A 27163-nucleotide genomic window follows, 5' to 3' on the forward strand; every position below is an offset into this window, starting at 1 on the left:
ATGTGTGTTGTCCTTGCTTACTGTTAGTCGCTCTAGATTCAGAGCGTCTGCTATGAATGCCTAAATTGTAAATAGTTTTGCCCCAGAGAAAACAGATGGTAACTTAACTTTCCTTCCTTCTAAAAAATGATATTATTGTTTGTGATGTTTCCACTACAGTGATCCCTCCCTGCTTCTCTTTGCATCCACTACATGTCTCAGTCCTTGTCATTCTCTATTGGCCTCTCTCATGAACAATATACTGTACTTAAGTACAATTTTGAGGTACTTTTACTTTACTGGAGTATTTCCAATTGTCTATGCTTTTACTTCTACTCCACTACATCTACGAGGCAAATATTGTACTTTTACTCCACTACAATTATTTGAAAACTTTAGTTACTATATAACTTTGTAGATCTAAATGATTACATTATAAAACATACATTGATGACTTTAGCCCTATTTTATTCCTAGGCTATTTTCAAACATTTTAGTACTTTCACTTTTGGCTCTGAGATGTATAGTGGAGTAGAAGTAAAAGTACTGAAAATTGGAAATACTCCAGTAAAGTAAAAAATACTTCAAAATTGTACTTAAGTACAGCACTTGAGTACATTTACTTAGTTCCTTTACACCACTGGGGCTTCTAACACCCCCCAGCGACTGTCATGCATGAAGAGTCAAGCAGGGCATCTGGTCCAGACTCATACAGTCAGAGCCTAGTGGAAGTGACAGGCCCGAGCATCGATTATTATGCCAAGCAGAAAGAACGAGTCGGCGTTGATACAAAAGCAGATAAGAGTCACGATAAGGTCATGGTATATATAACGTCTGTGTCGGGTGGAAACCTCATTATGTCCAAAACTGTTACTTTTCAGGATTCAAATTGGAGTAAAATAGCAACAGATCTACAAGCTCAAAACGCGTCGCTTGTGGCACTGTCAAGCAGTGTTGATTTCGTCGACTAAAACTATGACGAAAAATGTTTGTCGACTACCTTTTTTCACTGACGAAAACAAAATAAAAACAAAATAAAAGCCAAGCTATGATGACTAAAACTAAGACTAAATATACTGACAATTTCGTCAACAAATAAAAACTAGACTAAAATGAGATCCAGTAGAACTAAAAGACAAGTCATTTTATGTTTGGTGTCGGGTGTGTGCTCTGAAAATAGCAGATCTACAAGCTCACAGTTGTGAGCTTGTAGATCTGCTATTTTCAGCATGCAACCAAGTGTAAAATCAGCCATTAAGACGCCATCAAGACACCGCAAAAATACATTTTAGTCGACTAAATCAACTGTAGATTTAGCCCACTAAAATCTTATGATATTTAGTCGACTAAAACTAGACTAAACAGTAAAAGGTTTCAGATGACTAAAATATGACAAAAACTAAATGGAATTTTATCCAAAAGACTATTGACTAAAACTAAATCCAAATTTTCTGTCAAAATCAACACTGCTGTCAAGCACGTTTCCAGCTCGCGCCCAGCTATCCACGTAGGCACGGTACGCATGTGACTCCAGTCTGTGCTTTATACATGAGTCACTTTTCTTTCCAAAAATGACTCCGGTGATTCATTTATATATGAGCCGTGATTTGCCACGCTGTTTACTCCACACGAAAATTGTTGTTTGTGACGTGCACAAACAACCCCACAGCTTAATTTAGAACATGATAAGCTTACTGTACTGCTGCTCTTCCGTTAATAAAAAATAATACATCCAGGATGAACACATCGAAACATATTATAGAAAGTCAAGGAACTTGTCGTTCCAACAAGCTACAGAAATGATAGTTCACTGTGACAAAAGTAGCAGATCCACAAGCTGAAAAAGTGTCGCTTCGTGCCGCGTTTCGAGCTTGTAGATCTGCTACTTTTGATACTTTCGTGCTGAAGGTAGAAAAGGCGGCTTAGGATTAGGTAGGGAATGCGAGGTAGACCACTTGACATGCTCCTAATTTATGCCTGCTAATTTAAATATAAAAACATATATAAACAAAAATCACAAAACTCCTCCTTTTTTTCTGGCATCTGCCACTTGAATTAAGGTGACTTGACTGATTGACATCAATTGTTTTCAAGAGTGTTACGCACAAACTTAAAAACGTGCGAGGCAAAGATCCCGAAAACCTACCACTTCCATACAGAATGGGAGGAAGACTATTATTTCCCCACTATTTCCCATTCCAAGTGCGTTTGTCCTATATGTAATGCCAGCACCGCTATTCCAAAGCCCCCCCGGGCAGGGACGTGCACAGATAGACTCTAGGTGGTGCTAGAGCACCTGCCCTTTGCCCTCTTGACCAGAAGTGCCCTTTAGAAAAAAGGGCACAGCAGGGGTCTTCAACAGGGGGTCCGGGACCCCTAGGGGGTCCTCAGAGTTACTACAGGGGGTCCACCAAATCTTTATGTGATATGATTTTCTTTTTACCATAACCACTCGAAACCTAGCATCCCTTTTCTGAGGAGAACTTTAGCCAAAAATAGCAGATCTACAAGCCCACAACGCCTCGCGCTGCGAGGCGTTGTGGGCTTGTAGATCGGCTATTTTTGGCAAAGAGGCATAGGTGTAGAGGGAAAAAAGAGCAGACCAAGTAAACAAAAAAAAGTATAATTTACTTGAGCACCTGCCCCTCAAAATGTCTGTGCACGCCACTGCCCCCGGGTAAGTATTTTCAGCAATGGGATAATTCTTTTTTGCTGGGTAGATCTTGTTGAGCTGAAAGTAGTTCTCATGTCAAAAAAGTGTGGTCACCCCTGATGTACAGTATGTATCCATGCAGTGATACATACAGTACTGTACAATGTGTACATACATGCATACAGCACATACATGCATAATGTATGTACTGTACAGACATACTGTATGTAGGTAATACAGACAAACTGTTCCATGCGGCTCGTCCCTTGGGAGCCACGGTGTAAAAAAAAAGAAAGAAAAAAGGAACAGAAAAGAAAGTCAGTATCCCTGCTGGCCGTCTGCCTGCTTTATATAGAACCATGTGGTCATGTGACCAGCGTGCTGCCCGTAGCACACATCCATGTTCATGTGGAACCTCTCATAAACTGGTTACTGGCGGTATATATATTTAGCATAACAAATAAGGGGCTAATTTTACGCTATCACTTAATTCATTAAGACCGGGAACGCACCTGTGTGTCATTTCATTAAGATTTCTTTGGGCTATTAAAAAATAGCAGATATACAAGCTCATAGCGCGGCACCGAGTGCCGCGCTATGAGCTTGTAGATCTGCTATTTTTTGAAAAATCTTGAAACTTTTGTGCAAATCATGGAATATATATATTTTTTTTAAAGCGAACATTTGTAACTCAAATCTTCTGGGCGGGTCCCTGGAACAACATATTTTCAGATGGAGGTCCGCGGCCAAATACATCATTTTGGGAGGTCCTTGATATGAAAAAGTTTGAGCACCACTTTTTTTTTAAACTGTTAGGATTTAGAAGACATTTGTAGAATCCCCAGAAGTAATAAGATTTGAGTTACAAATGTTCACTTTAAAAATATATATGTTCAAAGATTTGCACACATTTTCACAACAAAAAAAAAAAAAAGCAGATCTACAAGCTCATAGCACGGCACTCGGTGCCACGCTATGAGCTTGTAGATCTGTTATTTTTTGAAAAGCCAAAGAAATCAAAAAATTATACACGGAATGCGTTCCCTGTCTTAATGGGTTAATCCAAATCTAATTGTTATTTGGGGCTTCGGGGGAGGGCCAGGGTATTATATCGGTGGCGATGGCGAGGGGAATTAAAATGTGATTTAATTAAAGGCGATAACGAGCTTGTTTGATCATGTATAGAGATATTAAAGTAGGTCTGTTTTTTTTCACACCCTAGCCCTTGGGTTGTCATTGTTCATTTAAACCATGAAGACCCGAGGCCGATTCCACACTATGACTTCTACATCACTAATTCTCAAACTGTTTTTGTGCCAATTGGACCCCCCAAATTGATATGTACTGTATTTGGCCGCGGACCCCCCCCATCTGAAAATGTTTTGTGCCAGGGTTTTTTTTTTGTCAAAAAAACTTTCGGGCGAAGATAAGCTGATCTACAAGCTGGGGGTCCATGGGGGTCCCCGGACCCCACTTTGAGAACCAATGCAGTATAGGGCTTAAAGGGATATTTCACTTTCAAAAACATTTGGGGTCATTTTATCGTCTACTCAGGCTTTTGTGAGCCAAACAGACAGTTTTTAAGTTGCTTGATTCAGTATTTAGATATTTGATATCAATTTTATCAGACACCGCCCCTTCCTATACAAACCCATTGTAACTTCAAACTCAATTTTTAACATGTTGGATTCATCAAAAACGCCCGTCCTTGGTTCTGGTGACTCACCCTGACCTCTTAATACGTGAGGGGGCCGTGTGTTTTTATTACTTTCTTTGTTTATTTAATTTCTTTTTTATCCTATTAATTTTTCATTTTCAAAAAATATATATAAAAAATAAATGAAAAAAGTAATTGAAAAAACATGACAATATCAGTCACCAGAACCAAGGACGGGATGGTTAAAATGGAGTTTGAAGTTACGATGGGTTTGTATAGGAAGGGGGCGTGTCTGATAAAATGAATATCAAATATCTAAATACTGAATCAAGCAACTTAAAAACTGTCCGGGGTGCTCCCAAAAGCCTGAGTAGACGATAAAACGCCTTTTTTTTTTAAGTGGAATATCGCTTTAAGTGTTTAATCCATGAACAAAATCAATCAATTCCCATAAATGCACTGCACTGTGTTTGATAGACTGTTTTCCCTTGTGAATGTTGTCTTGTGTCAGGTGTCGGAGCCATGACCTGGTCTCCTTTGGCATGTGGGCTGATAACGGGCAAGTACCAAGACGGGGTCCCTGACGTCTCCCGGGCCGCCATCAAGGTCAGTCCAACCCTCACAGACACACAATGTCTTCTAAATCCTAACAGTTTTCTGACCCCCCCCCCCCCCCCTGTATGTTTTTGCTACTGCAGTGTTAATTACGTCGACTAAAACTATGACGAAAAATGTTGACGAAGAAAATACTGGATTTGTGTAAGAGAAATAGTACAAAAAAAGTTTGTCTGGAAAATCATTTCAGTTGAAAAAATCGTGAAAAATCGTCTTGTGAACTTAGTAACATGATTGGAATGGCATCGTGAGTTGAGTGCATCATTACATACCTACTCTATAGCAATGATTACAATCCCAATATAGAGCTTGGTTTTAATACACTTTTTGTTTTAACCCAAAAATATATATATTTCTTTACTGATTAAATGAAGCGTGTACAAATGGACCCATAAGAGGATTTAGGAGAAGAATAAAGGCTTAGGAGAGACGGGGGTGGCAGCGTGCATGTCTTTTAACCCATTAAGACCGGGAATGCACCTGTGTCATTTTAAGATTTCTTTGGCTATTCAAAAATAGCAGATCTACAAGTTCATAGCGCGGCTATGAGCTTGTGTAGATCTGTTTTTTGGGGGGGAAACCGTGGAAAATCTGTGCAAATCATTGAATATATATATATATGTTTTAAAGCGAACATTTTTAACTAATATCTGTGCTTCTGAGGGGTCCCTGGAACATCATATTTGAGATGGGGGTCTGTGGCCAAATACATATAATTTTGAGGGTCCTTGACATGGAAAGGTTGGAGCACCACTGATAAAGCAACATACTGTTAGAAGCAAAGATTTGAGTTACACATGTTTGCTTCAAAAATACATATTATTCAAATTATCTGCACCAGATTTTTCAAAAATAGCAGATCTACAAGCTCATAGCGCGGCACTCGGTGCCGCGCTATGAGCTTGTAGATCTGCTATTTTTGAATAGCCAAAAATTACACTGATGCGTTCCCAGATTGATTGGGTTAATGTTATGAAATGGGGAGAGTATATTACCCATTCTTTCCAGTAAATCTCCCTGCAAAGATCCCTTTTTTTAGCGGCACAATCTTCCTGCCAGGCAAAGGAAGGCAGGCAGCCAATTATATGGTTTTCAAAGCAGAGCCTGTATAAAAAGGGTCCGTTTATGGTTGCTTTTATCCATTGTTTCTGGTCTCTCCATCTTTCTGTCTGTCTGCAGGGATACCAATGGCTGAAGGAGAGAGTGGCCAGCGAGGAGGGACGCAGGCAGCTGGCTAAGATCAAAGAGCTCCATCTACTGGCCGACAGGCTGGGCTGCACTGCAGCACAGCTAGCCATAGGTAAACAACACAAAAAAGTAGCCTACTAATAATAATGTTTTACTGAAGTAAAGTATCAATACTGCAATGCAGAAATACTCTGTTGTAAAGTAAAAGTCCAGTAATTCAAAACTTACTTTCTTGCTTACTACAAAAAGCATTGGCATCAAATGTATCAAAAGTAAAAGTACTCACTATGCAGAATGTCTTATTCCACAAGTGTTCAAAATGTATGAAAATCTTTAGAAAAATTGCAGATCGACAAGCTCACAACGCGTAACAACGCATCGCAAAGCGACACATTGTGAGCTTGTAGATCAGCTTTTTTCAAAAAGCCAAAGTATAGAGATAAAGTGGTTAATGCATGTTTTAGAAAAAAATATCAAAATCTACAAAGTAACTATAATTAAAGTTTTCTAATAATTATAGTGGAGTAAAAGTACAATATTTGCCTCTGAGATGTAGTGGAGTAGAAGTAAAGAAGTAACATTGAAAATAATCCAGTAAAGCAAAAAAATCCTCACATTTGTACTTAAGTACCGTATTTGAGTACATGTACTTAGTTACTTTACAACACTGGTAGACACACCCCGAGGCAAAGAAGAGACACGCACGCAATATTATTCTTCATTCGCACATTAACATCCTCAGTGTGTAATGAGTGTGTAACTCCATTTGGTTACACTTGTGCACTCAGAGTTAAATTAAAGATACAAATCGTATTTCTTTATGAATAAAACGCTACTAAAACGCTAATAAAAAGTCCTGCCTGAAGCAGTACATCTCTTGGAAGAGCGGTAGATATTAGACTTTGGTCTCCCATGCTGTGTACAGTATGACCCGGGTTTGAATGATATGAATCTTACGGATTGCAGCTTTTAAATGAACACTGAGGATTGTGCTGTGTGCAGTGATATTGCTTTTTGTCCCTTGAGTGAAAGAGTGAAGTTTATTACACAGCTATTATTGCATGTACACTTCTTTCTTTCTTTCTTTCTTTCTTTCTTTCTCCTTTCTCTGTCTGTCCGTCTGTCTGTCTGTCTCTCCCCATCTTTTTCTGTCTGTCCCTCCATCTGTCTCTGTCTCTCTCTCCATATTTCTGTGTGTGTGTGTGTGTGTGTGTGTGTGTGTGTGTGTGTGTGTGTGTGTGTGTGTGTGTGTGTGTGTGTGTGTGTGTGTGACCAAGTATAGTAGAATTTGAAGAAATATCATTGTGAGGACCGTTTTCCTGGTCCTCACAAGACAAATGGTTGTTTTATAGAGATACGTTTACAATTAGAAAAACATTCAGGTCAGGATTAGACATTTAGAGGTTAGGTTTAGGGATTGGAATTAGAGTTCAACATGATTTATACTTAGTTGCGCGCCAGTGTCATGCACCGAAAAAATAGCTGATCTATAAGCTCACAACGCGTCGCAGCGCGACGCGTTGTGGGCTTGTAGATCTGCTGTTTTTCGGCTTTAGGCTTACGGTTAAAAATGGCAATTATTATTTTTAAATGACATTCATAACATGGCTGTCCTAAAGTGTTGATGTCCTCACAAGTATATTAATACAAACGTGTGTGTGTGTGTGTGTGTGTGTGTGTGTGTGTGTGTGTGTGTGTGTGTGTGTGTGTGTGTGTGTGTGTGTGTGTGTGTGTGTGTGTCTCTCTCTCTCTCTCTCAGCCTGGTGTTTGCGCAGTGAGGGAGTGAGCAGTGTGCTGTTGGGGGTTTCCACTACGGAGCAGCTGGTGGAGAACCTGGGAGCCCTGCAGGTAATTTAAACGTTTTACATCTCATCTCATCAACCACCTTCCTTACTTCTGTCTGAAGAATACAGTACAGCGTACAATACAGTATCATACACTATACGCTTATTCTGCATACATTTGCAGACCTCATTTAATCACTATTTTGATTGATCGACTGACTGATTGATTGATTGAATTTTTAACCCATTAAGACCTGAGGTGATTCTTAAGAATGTTTTCTAAGATTCTATGTTTTTCTAAGATTTTTCAAAAATAGCAGATCTACAAGCTCATAGCGCGGCACTCGGTGCCGCGCTATGAGCTTGTAGATCTGCTATTTTTGAATAGCCAAAGAAATCTAAAGTGACACAGATGCGTTCCAGGTCTTAATGGGTTAATGCATATACTGTACATGAACATAATAAACGGTATTTTAAAGCAGTTTTAGCTCAAGACCCACAAGAGAAATCACATTTAAGTACATAGATTTTTACGCCCTCTCCTCTGTTCATTTTCAGTGCTCGGATCTTTTTCTCTCTTGTTCAAGTCATGGTTCACGTTGATCCTAGAAGCGATCTACGTTTTTATTCTATCTATAGAGCACCGAAGTCTCACGTAATTTACACATCCTACCTGGGTCGTGGTTTCCCCCCCCCCCCCGTTCTGAATCCCCATAGACGTGTTTAATATCGCCTCAAATAAGAACTGTGTTCCAAAAATAAACAAGTGACCCCGGCGGTTTGACTCTTATGGTTATGAAGCATCAACTGACGGTGAGAAAACGATTATGTTACTTCCGCCGAATTAGTTACATTTTCGCCAGAAACAGACTGTATCAAATATGAGTGACTGACTATCATAAACGATACAGAGCCTCCTCCCTGACAATATCGCCGAGACAGTTTGTTTATTTTTTGACCACAATTCTTATATGAGACGATTCTAAGATGACTCAATGTTATTCTCCATAGAGAAATGACTTTACGAACCGGGGGATGAACGAGTGACGTCAGGACTTCTGTACTCTATTTGTTATCTCTTTTGAGCACCTGGTTGATCTCCCTTTCTCATTTGACGGGTGACCTTTAAAGCCCTGCGAGGACAGACAGGCTCCCATCAGTTACATCTGAGATAATCTGGTCCCTTATGTATGAGCCAGTGTGCAGCCTTAGATCCTCTGATAGGGATCTCTTTGTCGTTCCTTAACTCGCCTCATCATAACTCGGGGGGGGATCAGTCTTTTTTTGCGGCCTGGCCACCTATGGGCTTTGGCAGTGGTGGAAGAAGTCCTCACATTTTGTACTTAAGTAAAAGTACCAATATCACAATGTAGAAATACTCTGTTACAGGTAAAAGTCCCATATTGAAAATTGACTTGATTAAAAGTACAAAAGTATCAACCCTCTGCACCAGGTCTTCAAATCGCCCCTTGCTTAGCCTGAAAGTAAAGCTTTAAAACTAGCTTTTTTTCAGACAGAGCTCCTGGATGAGGGTGTGATATGTACCCATACCGCCGTTGGGCGTGGAGGATATGAAGAGTCTTTAATTTTACAGCAGAAAAAGGCGCTCTAGGCAGCGCTTTGTTCTTCATGACAAGAGGACAATGTGAATACACTGTTACAGAGAACCATGAATGGACCAGAGCCTCCTATAGAGTCATTTTACACTGTAAATCCTGTAACATAAAATGTCTACAGGTGCTTTCTTTCTTGACCCACAAATTACTGACAACCCGAGTGCTGTATATGTCAAATAATCCATATACCCAGAGCCAACCCTAATCACCACTGATTGTCGCAACCTGAGGCTGTGACGTGTAGTACTAGGTAATTACCATGAAACAGAGGGCCATCTACCATTGGCTTATTGAGAGCACAGCCCTTGCCTACCTCTGTATATATACTGTATGCTTACCTAAACGCTGCCAACTATGACTCTGAGGAAAATCTCTTCGCCAAAAATAGCAGATCTACAAGTATTGAGCTTGTAGATCTGCTAGATCTGCTATTTGGCTAATGTTCCCCCCAGAATAGGGATGCTGGGGTTCAAGTGGTTAACCGTCAAGTATAAAGTTATTTTCAATATGTCCTAAATGGAAACAGATATTCTCTCAAGTTTTCCTTATGACATGCTGTATTTTGGGGGGAAATATTTACATATTTACGTACCGTAATGTGACATAAATGTAAGGTGCTACAAAGTAACAATGTAATTCAGGGGTGCCATGGATGAAAACATTATTTACAGGGGTGCCCTGAGCTAAAAATGTTTGAGAACCCCTGAACTAGACAAAGCAAGTCACCAAGGGGCGTAGCCACGGGTGGGATAGGCCTGGGCCCACCCATTTCGTTTTTGTGCCCACCCCAAAAAAATAAAAATAATAATAATTGTTTACATTTGTATTTTTTTATATCATATTCAGCCATTTTGATAACCCAGGAAAAAGACGTGCGTGTGCATGCGTGCCCACCCGCTCCTACCTAGGCCCAGTCTCGGCTAGCGTTCTGGCTACGCCACTGAAGTCACCAATCACTTTCTAAACTAACGCCTGTCCTTCTTTTTTTCTCTCTTAATGTTTCGCAGATTCTGTCCCAAATGACTCCTACAACTGTGACCGAGATCGACGCCCTGCTGGGAAACAAGCCGCACTCTAAGAAAGAGTCTCGCGCATGAAGATGGAATCACATGGAGGCCGTAGAGGGAAAACTACGAAAGAACATTAAAAAAAAGAGAGAGAGAAAACGATGATGTTGGGACAAAACATCGCTTTTCGCTCAGCCGTGTACTCGAAAACTTGCATGTCCTATATGTGCGCATATTCCATTTTGCGCATTATACATCGTATCATGTATGGAAAAATAATAATAATAATAATAATAACAAAGCAAATCTTTCATTGTGCAAAACAGAAGAAAAAAAAAGCAACACAAAGCCAGATTAGGTCATATATTTACTCACTGCCGATAGTTCCACGGACTAAATATTTCTACACTAGCAAGGGGAGGCCAACGCATAAAGCAACCACGGAGACAGAGTTTGAGATAAAAGAGACATTAAAAGACGTTGAGGTTGAATGGACCCATATCTCCTCCACTTCGTCCAGGCAAAGAGAAAACGTTCCACGGAGGAGCAACACACGCTTCCTCCTTGCTGCAACGCAACTCGATATACGAACTGTGTGAAAGGTCGCTGGAAATACGATTACCCCCCCCTATAGCTGAACTGCCATTCTGTATGATGATGCTTGGCTCCCAACAGAGAGCCAAAGAATAGTAGATATGTATATTGACAGAGACAGAGAGAGAGAGAGAGTTCAATCGGGACGTATAAAGTATTAGCCAAGTAATAGTGATCTGAAGCTGTTTCTTGGCGGTGGGGTTTTGAACGGAATCCAAAACAAACAAAAGGTCACAGACCGAGGCAATGTCAAGCGAAGAGTGCCTCTATGCTTTTTTTTGTTTTTTGGATCAGTTTACTGTTTCTGGCATTTCATCTCCCGCGTGTGTGTGCGTGTACGTGTGCGGGTGCGTGTGCGTGTGTGTGTGTGAGCGCGTGTGTGCGCGTGCGTGAGTGCGTGAACGTATGCGTGCCCAGCCTTTGTCACTTATTTTCTGGGTTGGGGATTAGTAAGTTACATGCAATGGGCTTATGGTAAGAAAAGGGGGGGGAAAAATCATATAACATATAGAGTTACTGTGGAAATACAGTAGTTGGATTCCATATATATTTGGAGGGAGAAAAAAAACACTTTATTGGTCATTTGATTATTTATTTTTTGAAAGGAAACAGATGTAATTTTGAAATAGAGGTGAGTTCCGGTACGGTAGCATATAGGGTTTAATTTACAGCCGTCTTAAGATGTATAAATTGTTAATATAAAATAAGATTAAGATTTTTGGAGGAAAAAAGTGAATGTCACAAGTAGCATTTCAGTGGACGATGATGATGATGATGATGATGAAGACAGCTTCATGTAGGCAAACAAATACCATGAAACAGCTTACATTTGATCTTCTCTTCGTGTGTGTGTGTGTGTGTGTGTGTGTGTGTGTGTGTGTGTGTGTGTGAGTGAGAGTGTGTGTGCGTGTGTATGTGTGTATACTGTGCGCATGTCCCTTTAAAGAAAGAAATAGCCCATTTAGGGTCTAACCGTGGCATGGCTTTTATGGCTTTATGTAAATATCGCAGTGCCGTTGTGAAGCCATCTTTTTACTCTAAATGGTCCAAATCAGGGGGTCTTCATTCAACTGGGGGTCCGGGACTCCTAGGCGGTCCTCAGAGATAATGCAGGGGGGGGGGGTGGTGGGGGGCACCAAATCTTTGTGTGATAGGGACTTTATTTTTGTATTTTTACATGAACCACCATCGCATCCCTATTCTGGGGGGGAACATTAGGCAAAAATTGCCGATCTACAAGCTCACTACGCGACACGTTGTGAGCTTGTAGATCGGCTATTTTCGCAGTCACAGAGGTTTGGTGTAGAGGGGAAAAAAAGACCAAACCAAAGGTCAAGTTTACAAAGCATTGAGGGTTTAAGTGGTTACATGTCTGAAAACACACGTTTAACATGAATCCAATATAAATGGATCTATCTCTCTATCTCAGCTAAGGGGGTCCTTGGCCCCTGAAAAAACAATGAAGACCCCTGATCTATAAGTGGTCTAAATGGCAGGGGGATGGATACAGCATCTGTACGTAACGGGTGGGACACTATCGCTTTAAAAAGACTGCCAGCCACGACAGGATGACAACCTGTCCATTATGTGACATTATTGTAACACTTTGTTTTGTCCTACTACGCCGTTATCAAAAAGATGATGAAATCACATCAACAAAGATGCCAAATGTCGAAAAAGAGAAAAAAACCTATTTGTTGTCCGAAAAATCACAGCTTTGACCTTGAGAAAAGTCACCATTTGATAGAGCGAGCGAGACACAGGGTTTGGACGCGCATAGGTTTCAGTATAAGATGTGTTTATGAAGTGTGATGTGACTGAGAATAGAAAAGTCATTAATTTTATTTTGTATTTGTTTAAGAATACATTTGTTTGGTATTTTATCTGCTTTATCTCTTTTCAATTCAGTTTTCCCAGAATTCTGTTGTTGTTTTTTTGTTAGTTTTTTTACCCATCAATGTACTAGGACAATTTTCTTTGTTTCTGTTTGTTTGTAGGTACTGTCGGTGCATTTCATGTCGTCGACCTGTTTAGGAAGCTTGTTATTTAAATGTCTTAGCAGTATGAGAAGTGAAGGCAGACTTATTTTCCCCTCTTTGTGTGATTTTTCCATGAAAGCAAATACGGTCTCTATAGGGTGCGTTTTGATGGCCTCGGTTGTTTAGGTTGGTTAAGGCCCAATTCATACTTGAGCGTGAATTATGCGGTGTTCACATGAGCAGCGACAAAAGATACTAAACGACCCGGCGTGGTCAGCTACACCGTCACAGAGTCACCGCTGAAGTAATCTCTCAAGACAGTTCTGCTAACAGCAGAATCTGTCAGCACCACTGCCGTAAACATGTAGTGTTGTCGCTAGTAGGAATAAACACAGAAGCACCCGGGAGGAAGTGGATTAAGAAATAGGAGGAGCCCGTTTTTTTTTACCGAATGGGTTCCGAGATTGGCGTTGAAGTGTTGCTCAACACGCTCATCAAGCGGTGTGTGAGCGGAAAGTGCCAGAAAGTGTTCCTCGGAGCACAAGTCTCCGCCAGGTCAGGTATAGGTTATTGTGGCCTCCTGGTGGCGCAATAATAGGCCAAAAGGGTGCCATTTCTTCCTATAGGCCTTTCACAGCGATAGGACGCTGCGTTCACGATTTGAGGCATTTTGTTCCAAAAATGCGTACTTTAAAAAATGTACCTGCTCGTGGCGCAATAACAGACCAATGTGAAAAGTGTGTCGTTTTTCTTCCACGATCTAGGAGGAATGTACGTGAACGTTTTCACGGAAATCGCACGCTGCGTTCATGATTTGAGGCATTTTGTTCCAAACGGACCAATCCTGCAAACTTTGGAAGCCAAGCTTAGCCAATCAGGATGGAATATGAAAAATCTGACAGATCTGTCTCGATCACTGATCACATGACTAGAGATACTGTGTACCAATTTGTGTGATATTTGGACAAAATCTGTAGGAGTAATATTTAAAAAATATATTTTTGCAAAAATCTGCGTCCTGGTGGCGCTATAACAGGCCGACCTGAAAAGTTCGGGGCAGAGTTTCTGCTCTGAACGGTGCCAGAGATTAGCTCTCCACAGACGGATGGACAGGGTGCAAAACATAGTCTCTGCACGCCTTCGGCCTGGTTGAGACAAATATTAAGGCTTGGGTTACAAAGACAGAGAACTGGCTGACGGCAAGAATAAGTTCAAACCGGCTCAACGTTTGTTTGTAGCTTTTGTAGCTTGTCTACTGTAAGTAAATACAAAACAAAACAGCTTGTAGCCTGTAGCTTTGTCGCTCTCAGTGTGAACGCAGCATAACAGATATACATTGTAAATAGGTTTAACTGTTTGTCATAAGATAATGAATGAAAAAAAAAGAGGCTGAATTTATGATTCATGACAGAATTCTTGGAAGGGGAGCTTTGTGTGACTCTTGACGATATATATGTACAGTTCTACTGGAGATAGCTGCCAATGTACATTGATGACTTCAATCAAACCCTGACACTGTAACTTTGCCTGCATAACTTATATTTTATTGTCTTGCAAAACAAAGAAAAAAAGAAAGAGATAAAACGACGACCTGAATTGAATGTATCATGATTTCTGCTTTCAAACCTTCTATCTACACAGTATGAGAGAAAGCTGACCTCACAGAGAAAACATGCAATACTGGGGGTAATGGATTTACAGGGGTTCACACTAAGGTCTCAGAGGCCCGACGGGCAAGTGCAGGTCATGTTCTACTTGCCCAAAGGTCATGCCAACTTAAAGGGGAATTTTGCCCCACAGTTTTCTTACCTTTTCTATGACGTTATGATATTCTAAGATGAATGGTACAGTAGGAAAAAATCATAACTCCATCCCGGGTCCGCCACAGCTAAAAACGTGCCTATGGTCCTTGCGTTAAATCGCTTATTTTAACAGCTTTGGTGAGATATGACGTTTATAGTGACAGAACACTATGCAATGTGATTGTCTTGCTAGACGAGATTTCGTGAAACCTGGACCCGGGATGGAGTTGGAGTTATGGAGTTATGAAATGTTTCTCCATTATAAAATGATAGGTAAAAGAAGCTCAAAACTCGTCGCTTCATGTAGCGTTTTCGAGCTGGTAGATCTGCTGCTTTTGATGCTTTTGTGTGACGCTGTTGTATGATCAAGTGGGGCGTTAATTTACGAAATAACAACACAAAAGGTTATGGAGATAAAGAGGTTTCTGCCCGAAAAGAAACCTCTGTTATGCTAAATGAATCACATCTAGAGACAATATGTCACAAGTTGTTTGTTTTATTTACAGACATGACACATAATTCATGCATAATAAGAGTCCAAAAATAAACAGGGACAGGGAGCAGGAAGTGACTGGTCTGGTCATGTGACCAAGGTTTAGTAAAGTCTAAAAATGTTCGTTAGTTTTTATTTTTGTTTTACATAAAGGCTTAGTTTTTGTTGAGTTTTAATTAGTTTTTGTGTTAGTCGTATCCATTATTTTATAATATGGGGTAGTTGGGGGGGGTGGGGGCAATATTCAACAATCTCAGAAAAAGTTGAAATTTTCTGTGAAACATTTTCTCTATGATTTAGTTTGTTTTAGTGGGTTTTGTAAACACACAAAATACAGTCTCAGTTAGTTTTTTTTGTAAAGTCTCATTTATATTTTTACTTCAGTTTAATTTTTGTCAATTCAGTTATTTTGTTAGTTTTAGTTAAACTATAATAACCCTGATCATCACTGTATGTAGGGCTGTCACCATTACAAATTTAAGTTGACGATTAATTGTCACACAAATAATCGCAATTAAGGATTTCATTGTGTTTTTTGGCCATTGAACATTGGAACATTATGAATGAAAACCTAATTTCTGTTTGCCTTATAGGCTTCATAATCAAAACCCGCACAGGGCAGATATGACAAATAACACAAAGAACTCACATATTCAATAAAGTAGTAGAAATAGCTGATCTACAAATTGATCTGTTGATAACCAGAATATCAGAATCTAGGATTCTTGCATTTTGCATGCATTTTGTGGAGGAAAAAGCTAAATCATGATCTGAAAATGTGTCCGTTAAAATGGTCATAACTCTATAAAACATGAAGTTTTATGTTTAATATCATAATCTGGTAATGTTGCAAGAGTAGATGCCATATATTGAATTTGGTGGACGTCCCATTTGTGGAATTAAACTCAGCATACAGTAGTGTATTGCACATTATTAAATGCCACTGACATTGTAGCCTGGAATGGCCAGACTAATATCACTGCATAGATATTAGTCTGGAAATCTGTGTGGAACCTGCATTTCCAAGGGACAGATACAAAAAAATTAATACTGGGCCCTGATTGGTGCCCCACAACTTCGGGGGCAGCGAAAATCAATCACAACCAGCCAGACTAATGTGCCGAGTGCTTTTTTTTAATGCACTGGCAGATTTGTCTAGTTTCCAGGCTACTGACATTGCAGGTCACATGTCCTTTTGTGAAGTACCAGAGACAGTGGCAGAGAGAGGCCAACAACAGCGGGGATAAAACTCACCAGCAATATGTCAGCTTTGGTTTAACATGTAAGCGTTTGGCACACATTAGAAAGCACAGATTTGTGAGCGGTCACACACTGGGCCAATGGATTAAAGAAAAAATAAAATCCGAAGACTATGAAACAGCGTGCAAGGCGCCCCACACTAGCACTGTGTTTCCTAAACAATTAGCACATGTTATTGTTCTAAACCTATGTTCTTGCAGTTCTATATACAACTAGAAATTGCATATTGAGGCTTTAAGATTATTTGTTTTAATATTAGGGTTTTATGGAAGATGCATCTATTGCTAATTCACATGCTCTTTAACATTATAATAATTAATAACCGGAAATAGCCAATCTACAAGTTTACAAGTTTGAGCCAAATGAGTGGCGACTGAGAATCCATTTGGGCCAGTACCGCTCTATTACTGGTCACACATTGGGCCAGTACAGCTTTATTACTGGTCACACATTGGGCCAGTACAGCTTTATTACTGGTCACACATTGGGCCAGTACCGCTCTATTACTGGTCACACATTGGGCCAGTACAGCTTTATTACTGGTCACACATTGGGCCAGTACAGGTTTATTACTGGTCACACATTGGGCCAGTACAGGTTTGTTACTGGTCAGCTATCAATACAGGGCAGCCCTGAGGTCCTTTGGACCACTCAGGGCTGCCTGATTACAATGCATAATGTATAATGCAGTAATGACACATTAGATTTGGCAACAGCCACTTGAATGAATAAAAGTTGTCCAATGCTCGACAGGTTGGCAGGTTAACAACTTGAGTTCTATTATTTTATACGGTTCATTCGAACGACTGTGTTGTGCAAAAATAGCCGATCTACAAGCTTACAATGAACTGCAAAAGTCTACAAAAACTCACATTGAGTTTTTTTGGAACGCTTCCTTTGTCACGTCCAAAATGACGGACACCAGATAATGGACATCCCTGAACCAGACAGTGAGAGGTGAGAGCACATGGCAGGACTAAACATGACAGAAATATCATATACTTGTATCCATCTAAGTGCAAAAGTCCTCTGTGAGGCGACACATGTCTGATTCTAACAGCAAAACAAGCGAGGCAGGCAGCTAGGACATGCCTACCTCTCTACAGCTACAACTAAACCTGTTAATACAAAAATCACAATGACACATGCTGAAACATGCTGCTCATAATTGCTCACATACAGTAAAAAAAGAAAGAAAATGTTATTCCTTAAGGCCATGCCATCAAATCAGCCTTACACAACTAATAGAAAATCTATACTTGCTTTCTCAACTTTTTTTGGACACTTTTATCACAAGACATACTGTAACACACACACACACATACATACATAACAACTTTACGTTTATATTAAAGTTTGCCCCCCATAAACATTATGCATACAACTCATGCATCAAGGGGTTCTTCTGTTAAAGGGTTGTATAATAAGATTTGGCGCTTTTTTGCACTTAATGCAGGTTTCAGTGCCACTGCCACTTAACACTAAAGATGGAAATTAGCTTTTAGCTAAGGCTGGTGCCGTACATGTGTTGTGTACGCTGCTGTCCCTGTCAAATAAACTAATTAATAAAAGTACCTTTAGAAGATTTTTTTTTTTACCCATCAGGAAAATGATTAGTTATTCCATGTTAGGTCTCAGGAATAATGTTAAGAAGACAACACTAGGTTGTATAGTAACAGCTTTGCTAGAGCTAAAAGGACATCAAAATTCAGGTTCAGATCACTTTCATTAAACCACTGAAGCCTTATTTTATAGAGTGTGGTATAGCAGATCTACAAGCTCATAGCACGGCACTCGGTGCCGTGCTATGAGCTTGTATATCTGCTATTTTTGAATAGCCAAAAACATCTTAAAAATGACACAGGCGTGTTCCCGGATTGAATGGGTTTGAACATTTTCCGCCTACGATGACCAGGGTTGGACCCTTACGGGTCCATTTGGTTGCATTTGTACACTCTCAAGAGTTATGGTGGTTGGTCCTTGATTAGTTTGAGAACCACCGGTATGTATTGTAATGTTTATAGTAAACGTGAAGTCCAGATACCAGCTCTGATGACAGTATGTGATAAAACCAGTTCCAGAAAATGGTTCCAGATGTTGACGGAGAGGCGAGTCCAGTTCCTCAAAGTTGGATCCGGTTCCACCGGGCTTCGGATCCCAACCCTAATATTACAATGCCCCCGAAATAGGCACGCCAAAGATAGCCCGAGCTATTATTTGGCAAAAAAAGATTTGGTTGTGGAACGGAGGAAAGCGAGTCAGAGTAGAGTTTGTAACTCAAGTCCAGTTCTCAAAGAACTAGAGGCTTTAAAAGGGATAGTTCACCCCCAAAATGACTTTTTTTCTATCGATTAGTCACCCCATGGAGACTTAAATTCATGGATATTTTTTAGTTTTTGTCGCATTCCTAAGCCAATAATTTGATGAGCGTTTGGAGGCCCTAATGTCTGAACCTGCGGTTCCTCTCATACTGAGCGGCATTACTATTGCAACAACACATCATCAGTAGAGTAAAACTAACCTGTCTCACGACAGTCTAAACCCAGCACACGTTCTCTATTAGTGGGTGAACAATCCAACGCTTGGTGAATTCTGCTTCACAATGATAGGAAGAGCCGACATCGAAGGATCTTCCGGTAGGAGACACAAAGAGTCTCCTTTGTGTCTCCTACCTATCAATGAATTGAAGTCTCCATGGGGTGACTAATCGATAGAAAAAAACTCATTTTTGGGGGTGAACTATCTACCTTTTAGTGGTTTAATTCTTATAGACCGTCTGCGTGACGTCGTTGAGCGTGAACGACACGAAGGCGATCTGCTCCAGCTCGCTCTCGGCGCCGCACTCCATCAGCAACGAGAAGCGCTCGGCGTCCGCGTCGTACGCCAGGTCCGAGTAGCCGGCGGGGCCGGCGTGCACCACCCACGGCGAGTCCCACCCGGACGAGTGCAGCGGCGAGCGGTTCAGGTACACGCCCATGTCCCGCCGCCTCCGCCGGTTGGTCGGGTGCGTGAACACCAGCCAGGTCTGCGCGTCCGACGACAGCAGCGAGGTGCTCCCGCCGCGGCCGCTCGCCGCGTCGTCGTTCACCACGAACTCAGGCGCCGGGAACCCCACCACGCTGCCCTGGCAGCCGCCGTGCCGCTGCTCCACCAGCTTGGGGCTGGCGCGAGGCCGGTCGAAGTAGAGGCCGCTGTTGGCGCTCAGCGCCTCCAAGCGGTGGCCCTTGGTGTTGCGGGCGTTGCAGTACACGTGGCTCCGCCCCTCGTGGTCGATGATCTCCGCCATCTCGCACTCGCACGACTTCCCCTGCAGCATGGAACCCAGGTGCCACGTCTGGCCCAGGTCGTCGCTGTACACCTGTTTTGTGGCCAAAGTTCATATAACAAGTCGTTGTGGTATTGATTAATTGAATGTATTAGTACACTGTTTTTTTTCAACCTTTTTCATGCCAAGGACCCCTAAAATGATATATGCATTTGGCCACGGACCCCCATTTGAAAATATTTTGGGCGAGGGACCCCAAAAGCAAAGATATCAGTTAATTTTCGCTTTACAAAATAGTAATACTCAAAGATAATGATATGCACACTTTTTCAAGGTTTTTCAAAAATAGTAGATCTACTATGAGCTTGTATATCTGCTATTTTTGAATAGCCCAAAGCTAAGTAGTTAAAACGATTGTGACGCTATGTTAACTAATTTCGCTGGGGACCCCCTGGTACCCCCCCCACCCCCAAGGACCACTGGTGGTCCCCGAACCACTGTATTAGTAGATGCAACAATCATCACCGGTTCTTCCCTGTCAAAACTCCTCTCCCTGACAAACTCCTTTTACAAACAGCCGACTCATGCAAACCTATTTCAAACATGCCGACTAATGTGTGAACATAATAGGGCTGTCAACTTTTCCTGTCTTAAAAATTTGCAGATATTCTAATAAATATTTGAATATTATTATAAAAAATATATATTCAAATATATTATTATTTAAACTTTTTTTTCGAATATTAATTTTCATATTCGAATATACATATTTTTCCAATATTCAAATAATATTCGAATATCGAATATTCGTTTGACAGCCCTAGAACATAACATCAAAAGCTGCCATTATTACACACCGAGAAGGCCCGCGGGTGCACCGTGAGCGGCACGGGGAACGAGAAGCACTTGAAGCGGATGTAGTAGGCGTAGGCGGGCACGATCAGCCTGCCGCCCGCCAGCTGGATGCCGTGGCCCGGGCCCACGCCGAACGTGGCCCAGCGCCGCACCGTCTTGCCGATGACGGCGTCCGTCAGGTCGCGCACGGCCGACCAGGTGCGGCCGTGGTCCTGGCTGGTGATGCAGCAGAGCCGGGCCTGGTTACGGCCCGTGATGATCTGACGGCCCTCCGGCGTGTCGCTCGTCACGCAGATGAAGAACAGGAAGACTGTCTGGCTGGTCTTCTCGTAGACCGGGCAAGGGTTCATGGTGCGGTGGTCCGGCAGACGCGCCGTCGACAGCTCCTCGCAAGAGGACCACTTTAAAACAACACAGTTACACAGTTACTGGCGATGAACATCACACCCGTCACTGTATTCTATATGATAAAGTGGGTTGGCCATCTCTCGCAGTTCATAGAGAGCAACATTGTATTTTGTTTATTTATAAGGCCTTGTGTGGTAAACTTCCTTTGTACCTATCCACGCTTTTAGAACCAAAGGTTACTGGACATTCAACACGTTCACAAACACACATTATAGATATACCAGTCCACGTAAGAGCAGTGAACAAGGAAAGACTGCTTTCATTTCTTTATGCTCCACTCAAATGGAACAAACTTCAGGACTCTCTGAAACTGGTGCTAATGGTCTCAATAGAGACATTCAGGGTGCTTCTTGAGGACACACTACATAGTGACTGCACCTGTTTCATGTAACACAATGTTTATTTGCATCTGTGACTTTGCAATGTGATTCAAATGTTTATTTTTCATTATGTATGTGTTGCTGTTATCAGGGCATCCTTGAAAAAGGACTTCCCTGAATAAATAAAGGAAAAATAAAGAAAGAAGAAGAAATGGGATACGCTACTATCCATCCTACTATTCTTATCGTACTACGAGCTGAGGAAACCATTTTTCTCCTCAGTGGGTCGACGAGTGGATCCCACATTGTACACAGACATGGACCATTGGCTTATGCAGGAAGTGAGGAAGCCAATTCTTCACTTTTCCCATACTGTATAATAATATAAGCTGTTTATCTGCATTTGTGTGAACTCTCACTTCAATTTACAGACGGGGAAATGACTCATGGGAGCAGAGCCAGAGTTAATTGATTGGCACGTGTTTCCAATTGTCTAATTGTGCTCTCTCCTCTTTGTTACTGTAACCATAGTAGCATACAAGCTGTACTTACTACAGCACAGCACAGCACAGCATAGAACAGAACAGAACAGCACAGCACAGCAGAGAACAGCACAGCACAGCACAGCACAGCACAGCACAGCACAGCACAGCACAGCACAGCACAGCACAGCACAGCACAGCACAGAACAGCATAGAACAGAACAGCACAGCACAGCAGAGAACAGCACAGCACAGCACAGCACAGACACTAGTTTTCTCTATATTTGAAAAGTAATCATTTGAATGTTTTCCTCCAAAATTGATTGCTTTTTATATTAATAATAATACTAATAATAATACATACAATTTATATAGCGCTTCAAGTACTCAAAGTCTCTTTACAGAAACAAAACAAAAACAACCTTCTCTGGGAGTAACAAGGATGGATAGGATCAGGAAGGAGTACATCAGAGGGACAGAGATAAAGCCTGAGAGGCCAGACTGAGATGGTCTGGACATTGTACAGACTAGAGGAGGGATATGGTATATGGTATAGTATATCGGTAGAAAGATGCTGAGGTTGGAACTGCCAGGCAGGAGGCCTAGAGCAGTGGCTTTCAACCCTTTTCATATCAAGGTCCGTTATTTATTCGGCATTTGAGCCACGGAACCACCGTTTGATGAGATTTAGAGACTCTCAGACACAAAACCTTTAGACACAAAAACATGATTTACACAGATTTAAAAAACGCTATTGTAGGTCTATAAAGCTTTGAATGGTTTAGGGCAGTGGTTTTCAACCTTTTTCGTGTCAATTGACACATATTAGCCCACGGACCCCCGTTTGAAAAGATATGCCAGGGACGCCATTTTGATTTCTGGGGGGTTCCAGTCTACATCTACACTGTATCATCATAATCAGTGATCATTTAACTCTGAGAGTGTACAAATGGAACCATTTGTACACTCTCAGAGTTACAGGGTAAATTTGGTTCCAGGAGACCCCCTGGAACCCCCTCAAGGACATATAATCACACAGTATTTGTTTTGTTTTATATTTGTTTTAATTGGCTTGCACCTATAAACCTGTGATGTGACTAATGAAGTTGATTCTGATTTCAGAATAATTTGATTCTGAAATGAAGTGCATAGGAGGTGTGTTAATACTGTTAAATAGTGATACCTGTACAGATCCGTCGTCCTGCTGCGTCCCTCTCCTCATCACCAGGACCTTGGCATCGCTGTCGGAGGGCGAGGACCTCTCCTCGGCGAAGGCCAGGAAGGTGGCCTGGTCCCTGATGTAGATCAGGGCGGGGATGCGGTAGGTGAGACCCCCGGGACCGGGCTGCTTCTCAAACAGGGTGGTCTTCACCGGCTCCATCCCGTTCCTGCTGCTGGACGGCCTGTTCCCCATGATGATGAGGATGATGACGATGCACCAGACAGTGTGTTCCTTCCTCCTGCACAAAAACAAAGCACCCGTGTTTAAAAGTGGTGCAACGGTTACAGGTAGGGTAAGTGATTTTCTTTTGTTAAAATAAGTGTTAAATAGCTCTATATATTCTGATAGTACTCATTGCTATAAGAGTGTTTGTTCAGTAACAGGAGTCTCCATGTCTCTCCAGCTACACAGAAAATGCATTTTCAGGTCAGGATACCAATTTTATCGAATCAGGATAGAGAACTCAGTACAGATTACACAAGTGAAATTGGAAGTGATGACATAAAGAAATCAGCATGCAAAATTGGAACTGGAACACTATGCAAATGAAGCTGATAAATGGGTACTCTCTCCTGATTGGCCAAAATGGTGTCACCTACCTGAAAATGTATTTTCTGTTTATCAAAGAGCTGGAGAGACATGAAGACCCCTACTGAACAAATGATTACTATCACTAAATAACGCTTTAACCTTTTAACAAAAAAAACTTTTGTTTAAACCAAAAAATATCACTTACCCTACCTTTAATTGAACTAATGGATTTAATCAATTTCATTTTAAATCTTTTTTTTGTGAGCTTATAGGCTATTTTCGCTCCATTTCATGACATTTGTTTTTCATGCCACTGTTGTACAAAGTGATTTTTAAAAATCTATTAGACCCCCTCCCCCTCCCACCCTTCATTCTTTGATATATAGACCCCTTAACAGACGACGTCATACTGGCTGCACGCAGCCAGTATGCGCGCAACGAAACCCATTATATCAGGTCTCGTTAGGACGCGTCTCACTAGCCAACACACACAAGAGGGGGTTGGGGTGTGCTGAAACCAGTGCACCCCGAAACAGGTTGGGAATTGATTGCGTGAAACAATCACCTGTGCGTCCAGGCTCAATGTTAGTAAACAAATAATTGGTCTATAAAATATACAAATATAAAAAAAATGTACTCCAACATCATTATTTGATTAAAAAGTAATCAATAGGCTAATCACTAAACAATAATTTATGTTGCAACCCTATACAGCAGTGGTTGTGGTTCTCAAAGTAGGGTCAGGGGAACCCCATGGGCCCTTGAGGGGGTTCCAGGGGGTCACCAGCAAAATGAGGGATTATTGATTATTATTACAAAACAAACATTAACCACTTCAGCCATATATACATTTCAGCCATTTGAAAATAGCCGATCTACAAGCTCACAATGCTTATAAATTTGAAAACTTGAACTTGAACTTTTACTTTTGGTGCTTTAAGTACATTTTGATTCCAATACTTTTGTACATTTACTCAAGTACATTTTGAAATCCGGACTTTTACTTGTAACAGAGTATTTCTACATTGCAGTATTGATACTTTTACTTAAGTAAAAAAAATGTAGTACTTTTTTCACCACTGAAGATATGGAGGCTACATCATGGATACAATGAATGCAGCATTGGAATGTAGACATGATACAATGTATCCTGTATCATGTCTACATTCCAAGGCTACATTGTATCCATGATGATGTATTACAGCCTCCATATCTTCCTGTACACATTATGATACATGGTAGCCCCATTTAGAACCTTTCCGATTGGAGCTAGATACATGGCTACATTGTATCCATGAGGATGTATAGCCTCCATATCTTCCTGTACACATTACTATGACAGCTGTCATAATACATGGTGTATAAATACATATCTGTACATTTACCTTCACATGGATGCAGATCTCAGTGTGTTCATGATCATCATCATAAGCATTACATTAACATGAAGCTCGTGATGCTGTGATGCTGATCCAGTCCAACAACAAGGTTCCTTTATATCTGTGTTTATACCGACAGCTTTGATCTAAACGTTACAGTGTTGCTATGTTGTATGGTTAGTTATAGATTCATAGTAATGTGTGGTTAAAGTCTAATCTGGTGGTTTCAGTGCAGAAAGCTTAAATGCAGGATGTGATGATGGCAAAACAAGTTGCCCTCCAGTGTTGCCAGGTTTTGAGAGAGAAACAAGCGACCGAGTCTATGAGAACAAGCCCAAAAGAAGCCCTTTAAACATGATACGTCGCCTATTTGAAAACAGCAGATCTACAAGCTCACAATTTGACATTGTGAGCTTGTAGATCTTGAAGATTTGAAAGATATTTTTGAAACATTTTAACATAAAATAAATAAAATAAAATAAAATATATAAATACATATTCATTTGGGGGTCCTTGATATGAAAACGTTTGAGAACCACTGGTTTAGACAACATTAGGAAACAAGCCCAACTATGCAACAACTACACTTTAGAAACAAGCCCCCCAACAAAGTTATTTTACAGAAAGGACAAGCCCAAAGTCGCTTATAATAAGTGGACATGGCAACGCTGTTGCCCTCACACACGGCGCATGCGCAGTTTGTTTTGTAACGGTCTGTCAAAATAAAAGCCTAACATATGTAAACCATTTCATTTAATTTATTCATGTTTTTTTTTTGCATGTGGTTTGTCCTTGCGGTGGGTTTTGCTTTATTAACATCCCTCCCTACTGAAACATAGTTATGGTTTTATGTATTTAATATCATTACATGTTAGGATCAGGTGTGTGTGTGTGTGTGTGTGTGTGTGTGTGTGTGTGTGTGTGTGTGTGTGTGTGTGTGTGTGTGTGTGTGTGTGTGTGTGTGTGTGCGTGCGTGCGTGCGTGCGTGCGCGTGTGCGTGTGTGTGTGCGCGTGCGTGCGTGCGTGTGTGTGTGTGTGTGTGTGTGTGTGTGTGTGTGTGTGTGTGTGTGTGTGTGTGTGAAACGGTCAGCAACAGCATGCCATTAACCTCGGTCCCAGCCTCACTCATCTGGGGGCATGCCATTGGTTACTTAGCCTCTCGTGTTGCTATGGTTACCGAGGCAATACACAGATACAATGTCAGTCAGCACTGCAGAGATCACACCAGACAGATAGACAGACAGATAGACTGTGTGTTGTTGTTATGAAACTAAACTACTACTGCAAGTCATATGTGAGACAAAACATAGTTCACAGTTCAGGTAGTTTTAATATACTGTTGTATACTGAACTGAAACAGTTTATATCTACTGTTGTTAACGTGTACACAGGACTGAGACAGAATGACTGCGACTCGCCACATGTACAAACTAGATGATGGAGACAGCTATCCTTCACAGTGCTTCCCCATCAGAACCTTACTCCATCAGAGAAAAGAAGGTAAGCTTATGATCATGCACTAAATAGTATCCATTTACTAGCCTATATACTGTACAGTACACTGTAGTAAACAGTAAACTCAAACTTTTTTGTGCCAAGGACGCCCACATTGATATGTATTTGACCGTCGGACACCCATCTGAAAAGGTTTTGTAACAGGGACCCCCAGAAGAGAATAAATAAATAATAATAATCACATTTATGCAAACTTTAAAGATAAAAAAAAAAAAATCAAAATAGCATGTACAAGCCATTCATTCATTTTAGACCAGTGGTTCTCAACCTTTTTCATTTCAACGACCCCAGTTTCATCAGCATCATTCAGGCCACGGGCCCATACTCTGGCACACCCAATCTACACTGTAGAATCCTCAGTGTTCATTTAACTCTGACAGTGGAACCAAATGGACCCGTACGGGTGATATTCCATTCATAAACTCTTGGAGTGTGTCGTCCTTCATGGACCAACTGATTCCATGTGGTCCTGACTATGGGGGACCTAACCACGGGTCACAGACAAGGTCAGAGAGAGAAGGATGAGGCTGGCAGGGCACTGCGTCAGGCACCCGGAGCT

The 27163-nt window shown here is 41.2% G+C and overlaps 2 protein-coding genes across 4 annotated transcripts in view; one reads left to right on the forward strand and one right to left on the reverse strand.

Moving 5' to 3' along the window:
* The window catches only part of LOC311057753 (voltage-gated potassium channel subunit beta-2), a gene marked incomplete at both ends in the record, with an annotated part of 119119 nt that extends 108530 nt beyond the window's left edge, over positions 1 to 10589 (forward strand). For both annotated transcript variants that reach the window (XM_084074805.1, XM_084074804.1), the window contains 4 exons: positions 4801 to 4895; positions 6084 to 6204; positions 7852 to 7940; positions 10500 to 10589. In XM_084074805.1, coding sequence (XP_083930931.1) covers positions 4801 to 4895; positions 6084 to 6204; positions 7852 to 7940; positions 10500 to 10589 — 395 coding nt within the window. The remainder of the gene's footprint in view (positions 1 to 4800; positions 4896 to 6083; positions 6205 to 7851; positions 7941 to 10499) is intronic.
* Positions 10590 to 18474: 7885 nt separating this feature from the next.
* LOC311057119 (sialidase-3-like) lies at positions 18475 to 25350 on the reverse strand. Of its 2 annotated transcripts, none has more exons than XM_084074052.1 (4): positions 25096 to 25350; positions 23141 to 23417; positions 20750 to 21148; positions 18475 to 19985 (listed from the first exon to the last, which is right to left on the reverse strand). In XM_084074052.1, exons 2-4 carry the CDS (start codon positions 23369 to 23371, stop codon positions 19386 to 19388), a joined length of 1230 nt encoding a protein of 409 aa, XP_083930178.1. In that variant the 5' UTR covers positions 23372 to 23417; positions 25096 to 25350; the 3' UTR covers positions 18475 to 19385. The 2 variants fall into 2 exon arrangements, with proteins under 2 accessions (XP_083930178.1, XP_083930179.1); XM_084074053.1 differs by having other exon boundaries at positions 23141 to 23410; positions 25090 to 25350.
* Between the last annotated feature and the right edge of the window lie 1813 nt (positions 25351 to 27163).

This window comes from Gymnoscopelus microlampas (genome assembly GCF_963454915.1).
Source record: "Gymnoscopelus microlampas genome assembly, chromosome: 12".
Taxonomy (NCBI): Eukaryota; Metazoa; Chordata; class Actinopteri; order Myctophiformes; family Myctophidae; genus Gymnoscopelus; species Gymnoscopelus microlampas.

Excerpts from the sequence above, each read along its gene's own strand:
- LOC311057119 (XM_084074052.1), bottom strand. The coding sequence starts at position 23,371 with ATGGGGAACAGGCCGTCCAGCAGCAGGAACGGGATGGAGCCGGTGAAG. Across the intron at positions 21,149-23,140 it reads AGGACGACGGATCTGTACAG|TGGTCCTCTTGCGAGGAGCT; the intron begins GTATCACTATTT and ends GTTGTTTTAAAG. Across the intron at positions 19,986-20,749 it reads TGCACCCGCGGGCCTTCTCG|GTGTACAGCGACGACCTGGG; the intron begins GTGTGTAATAAT and ends GCCACAAAACAG.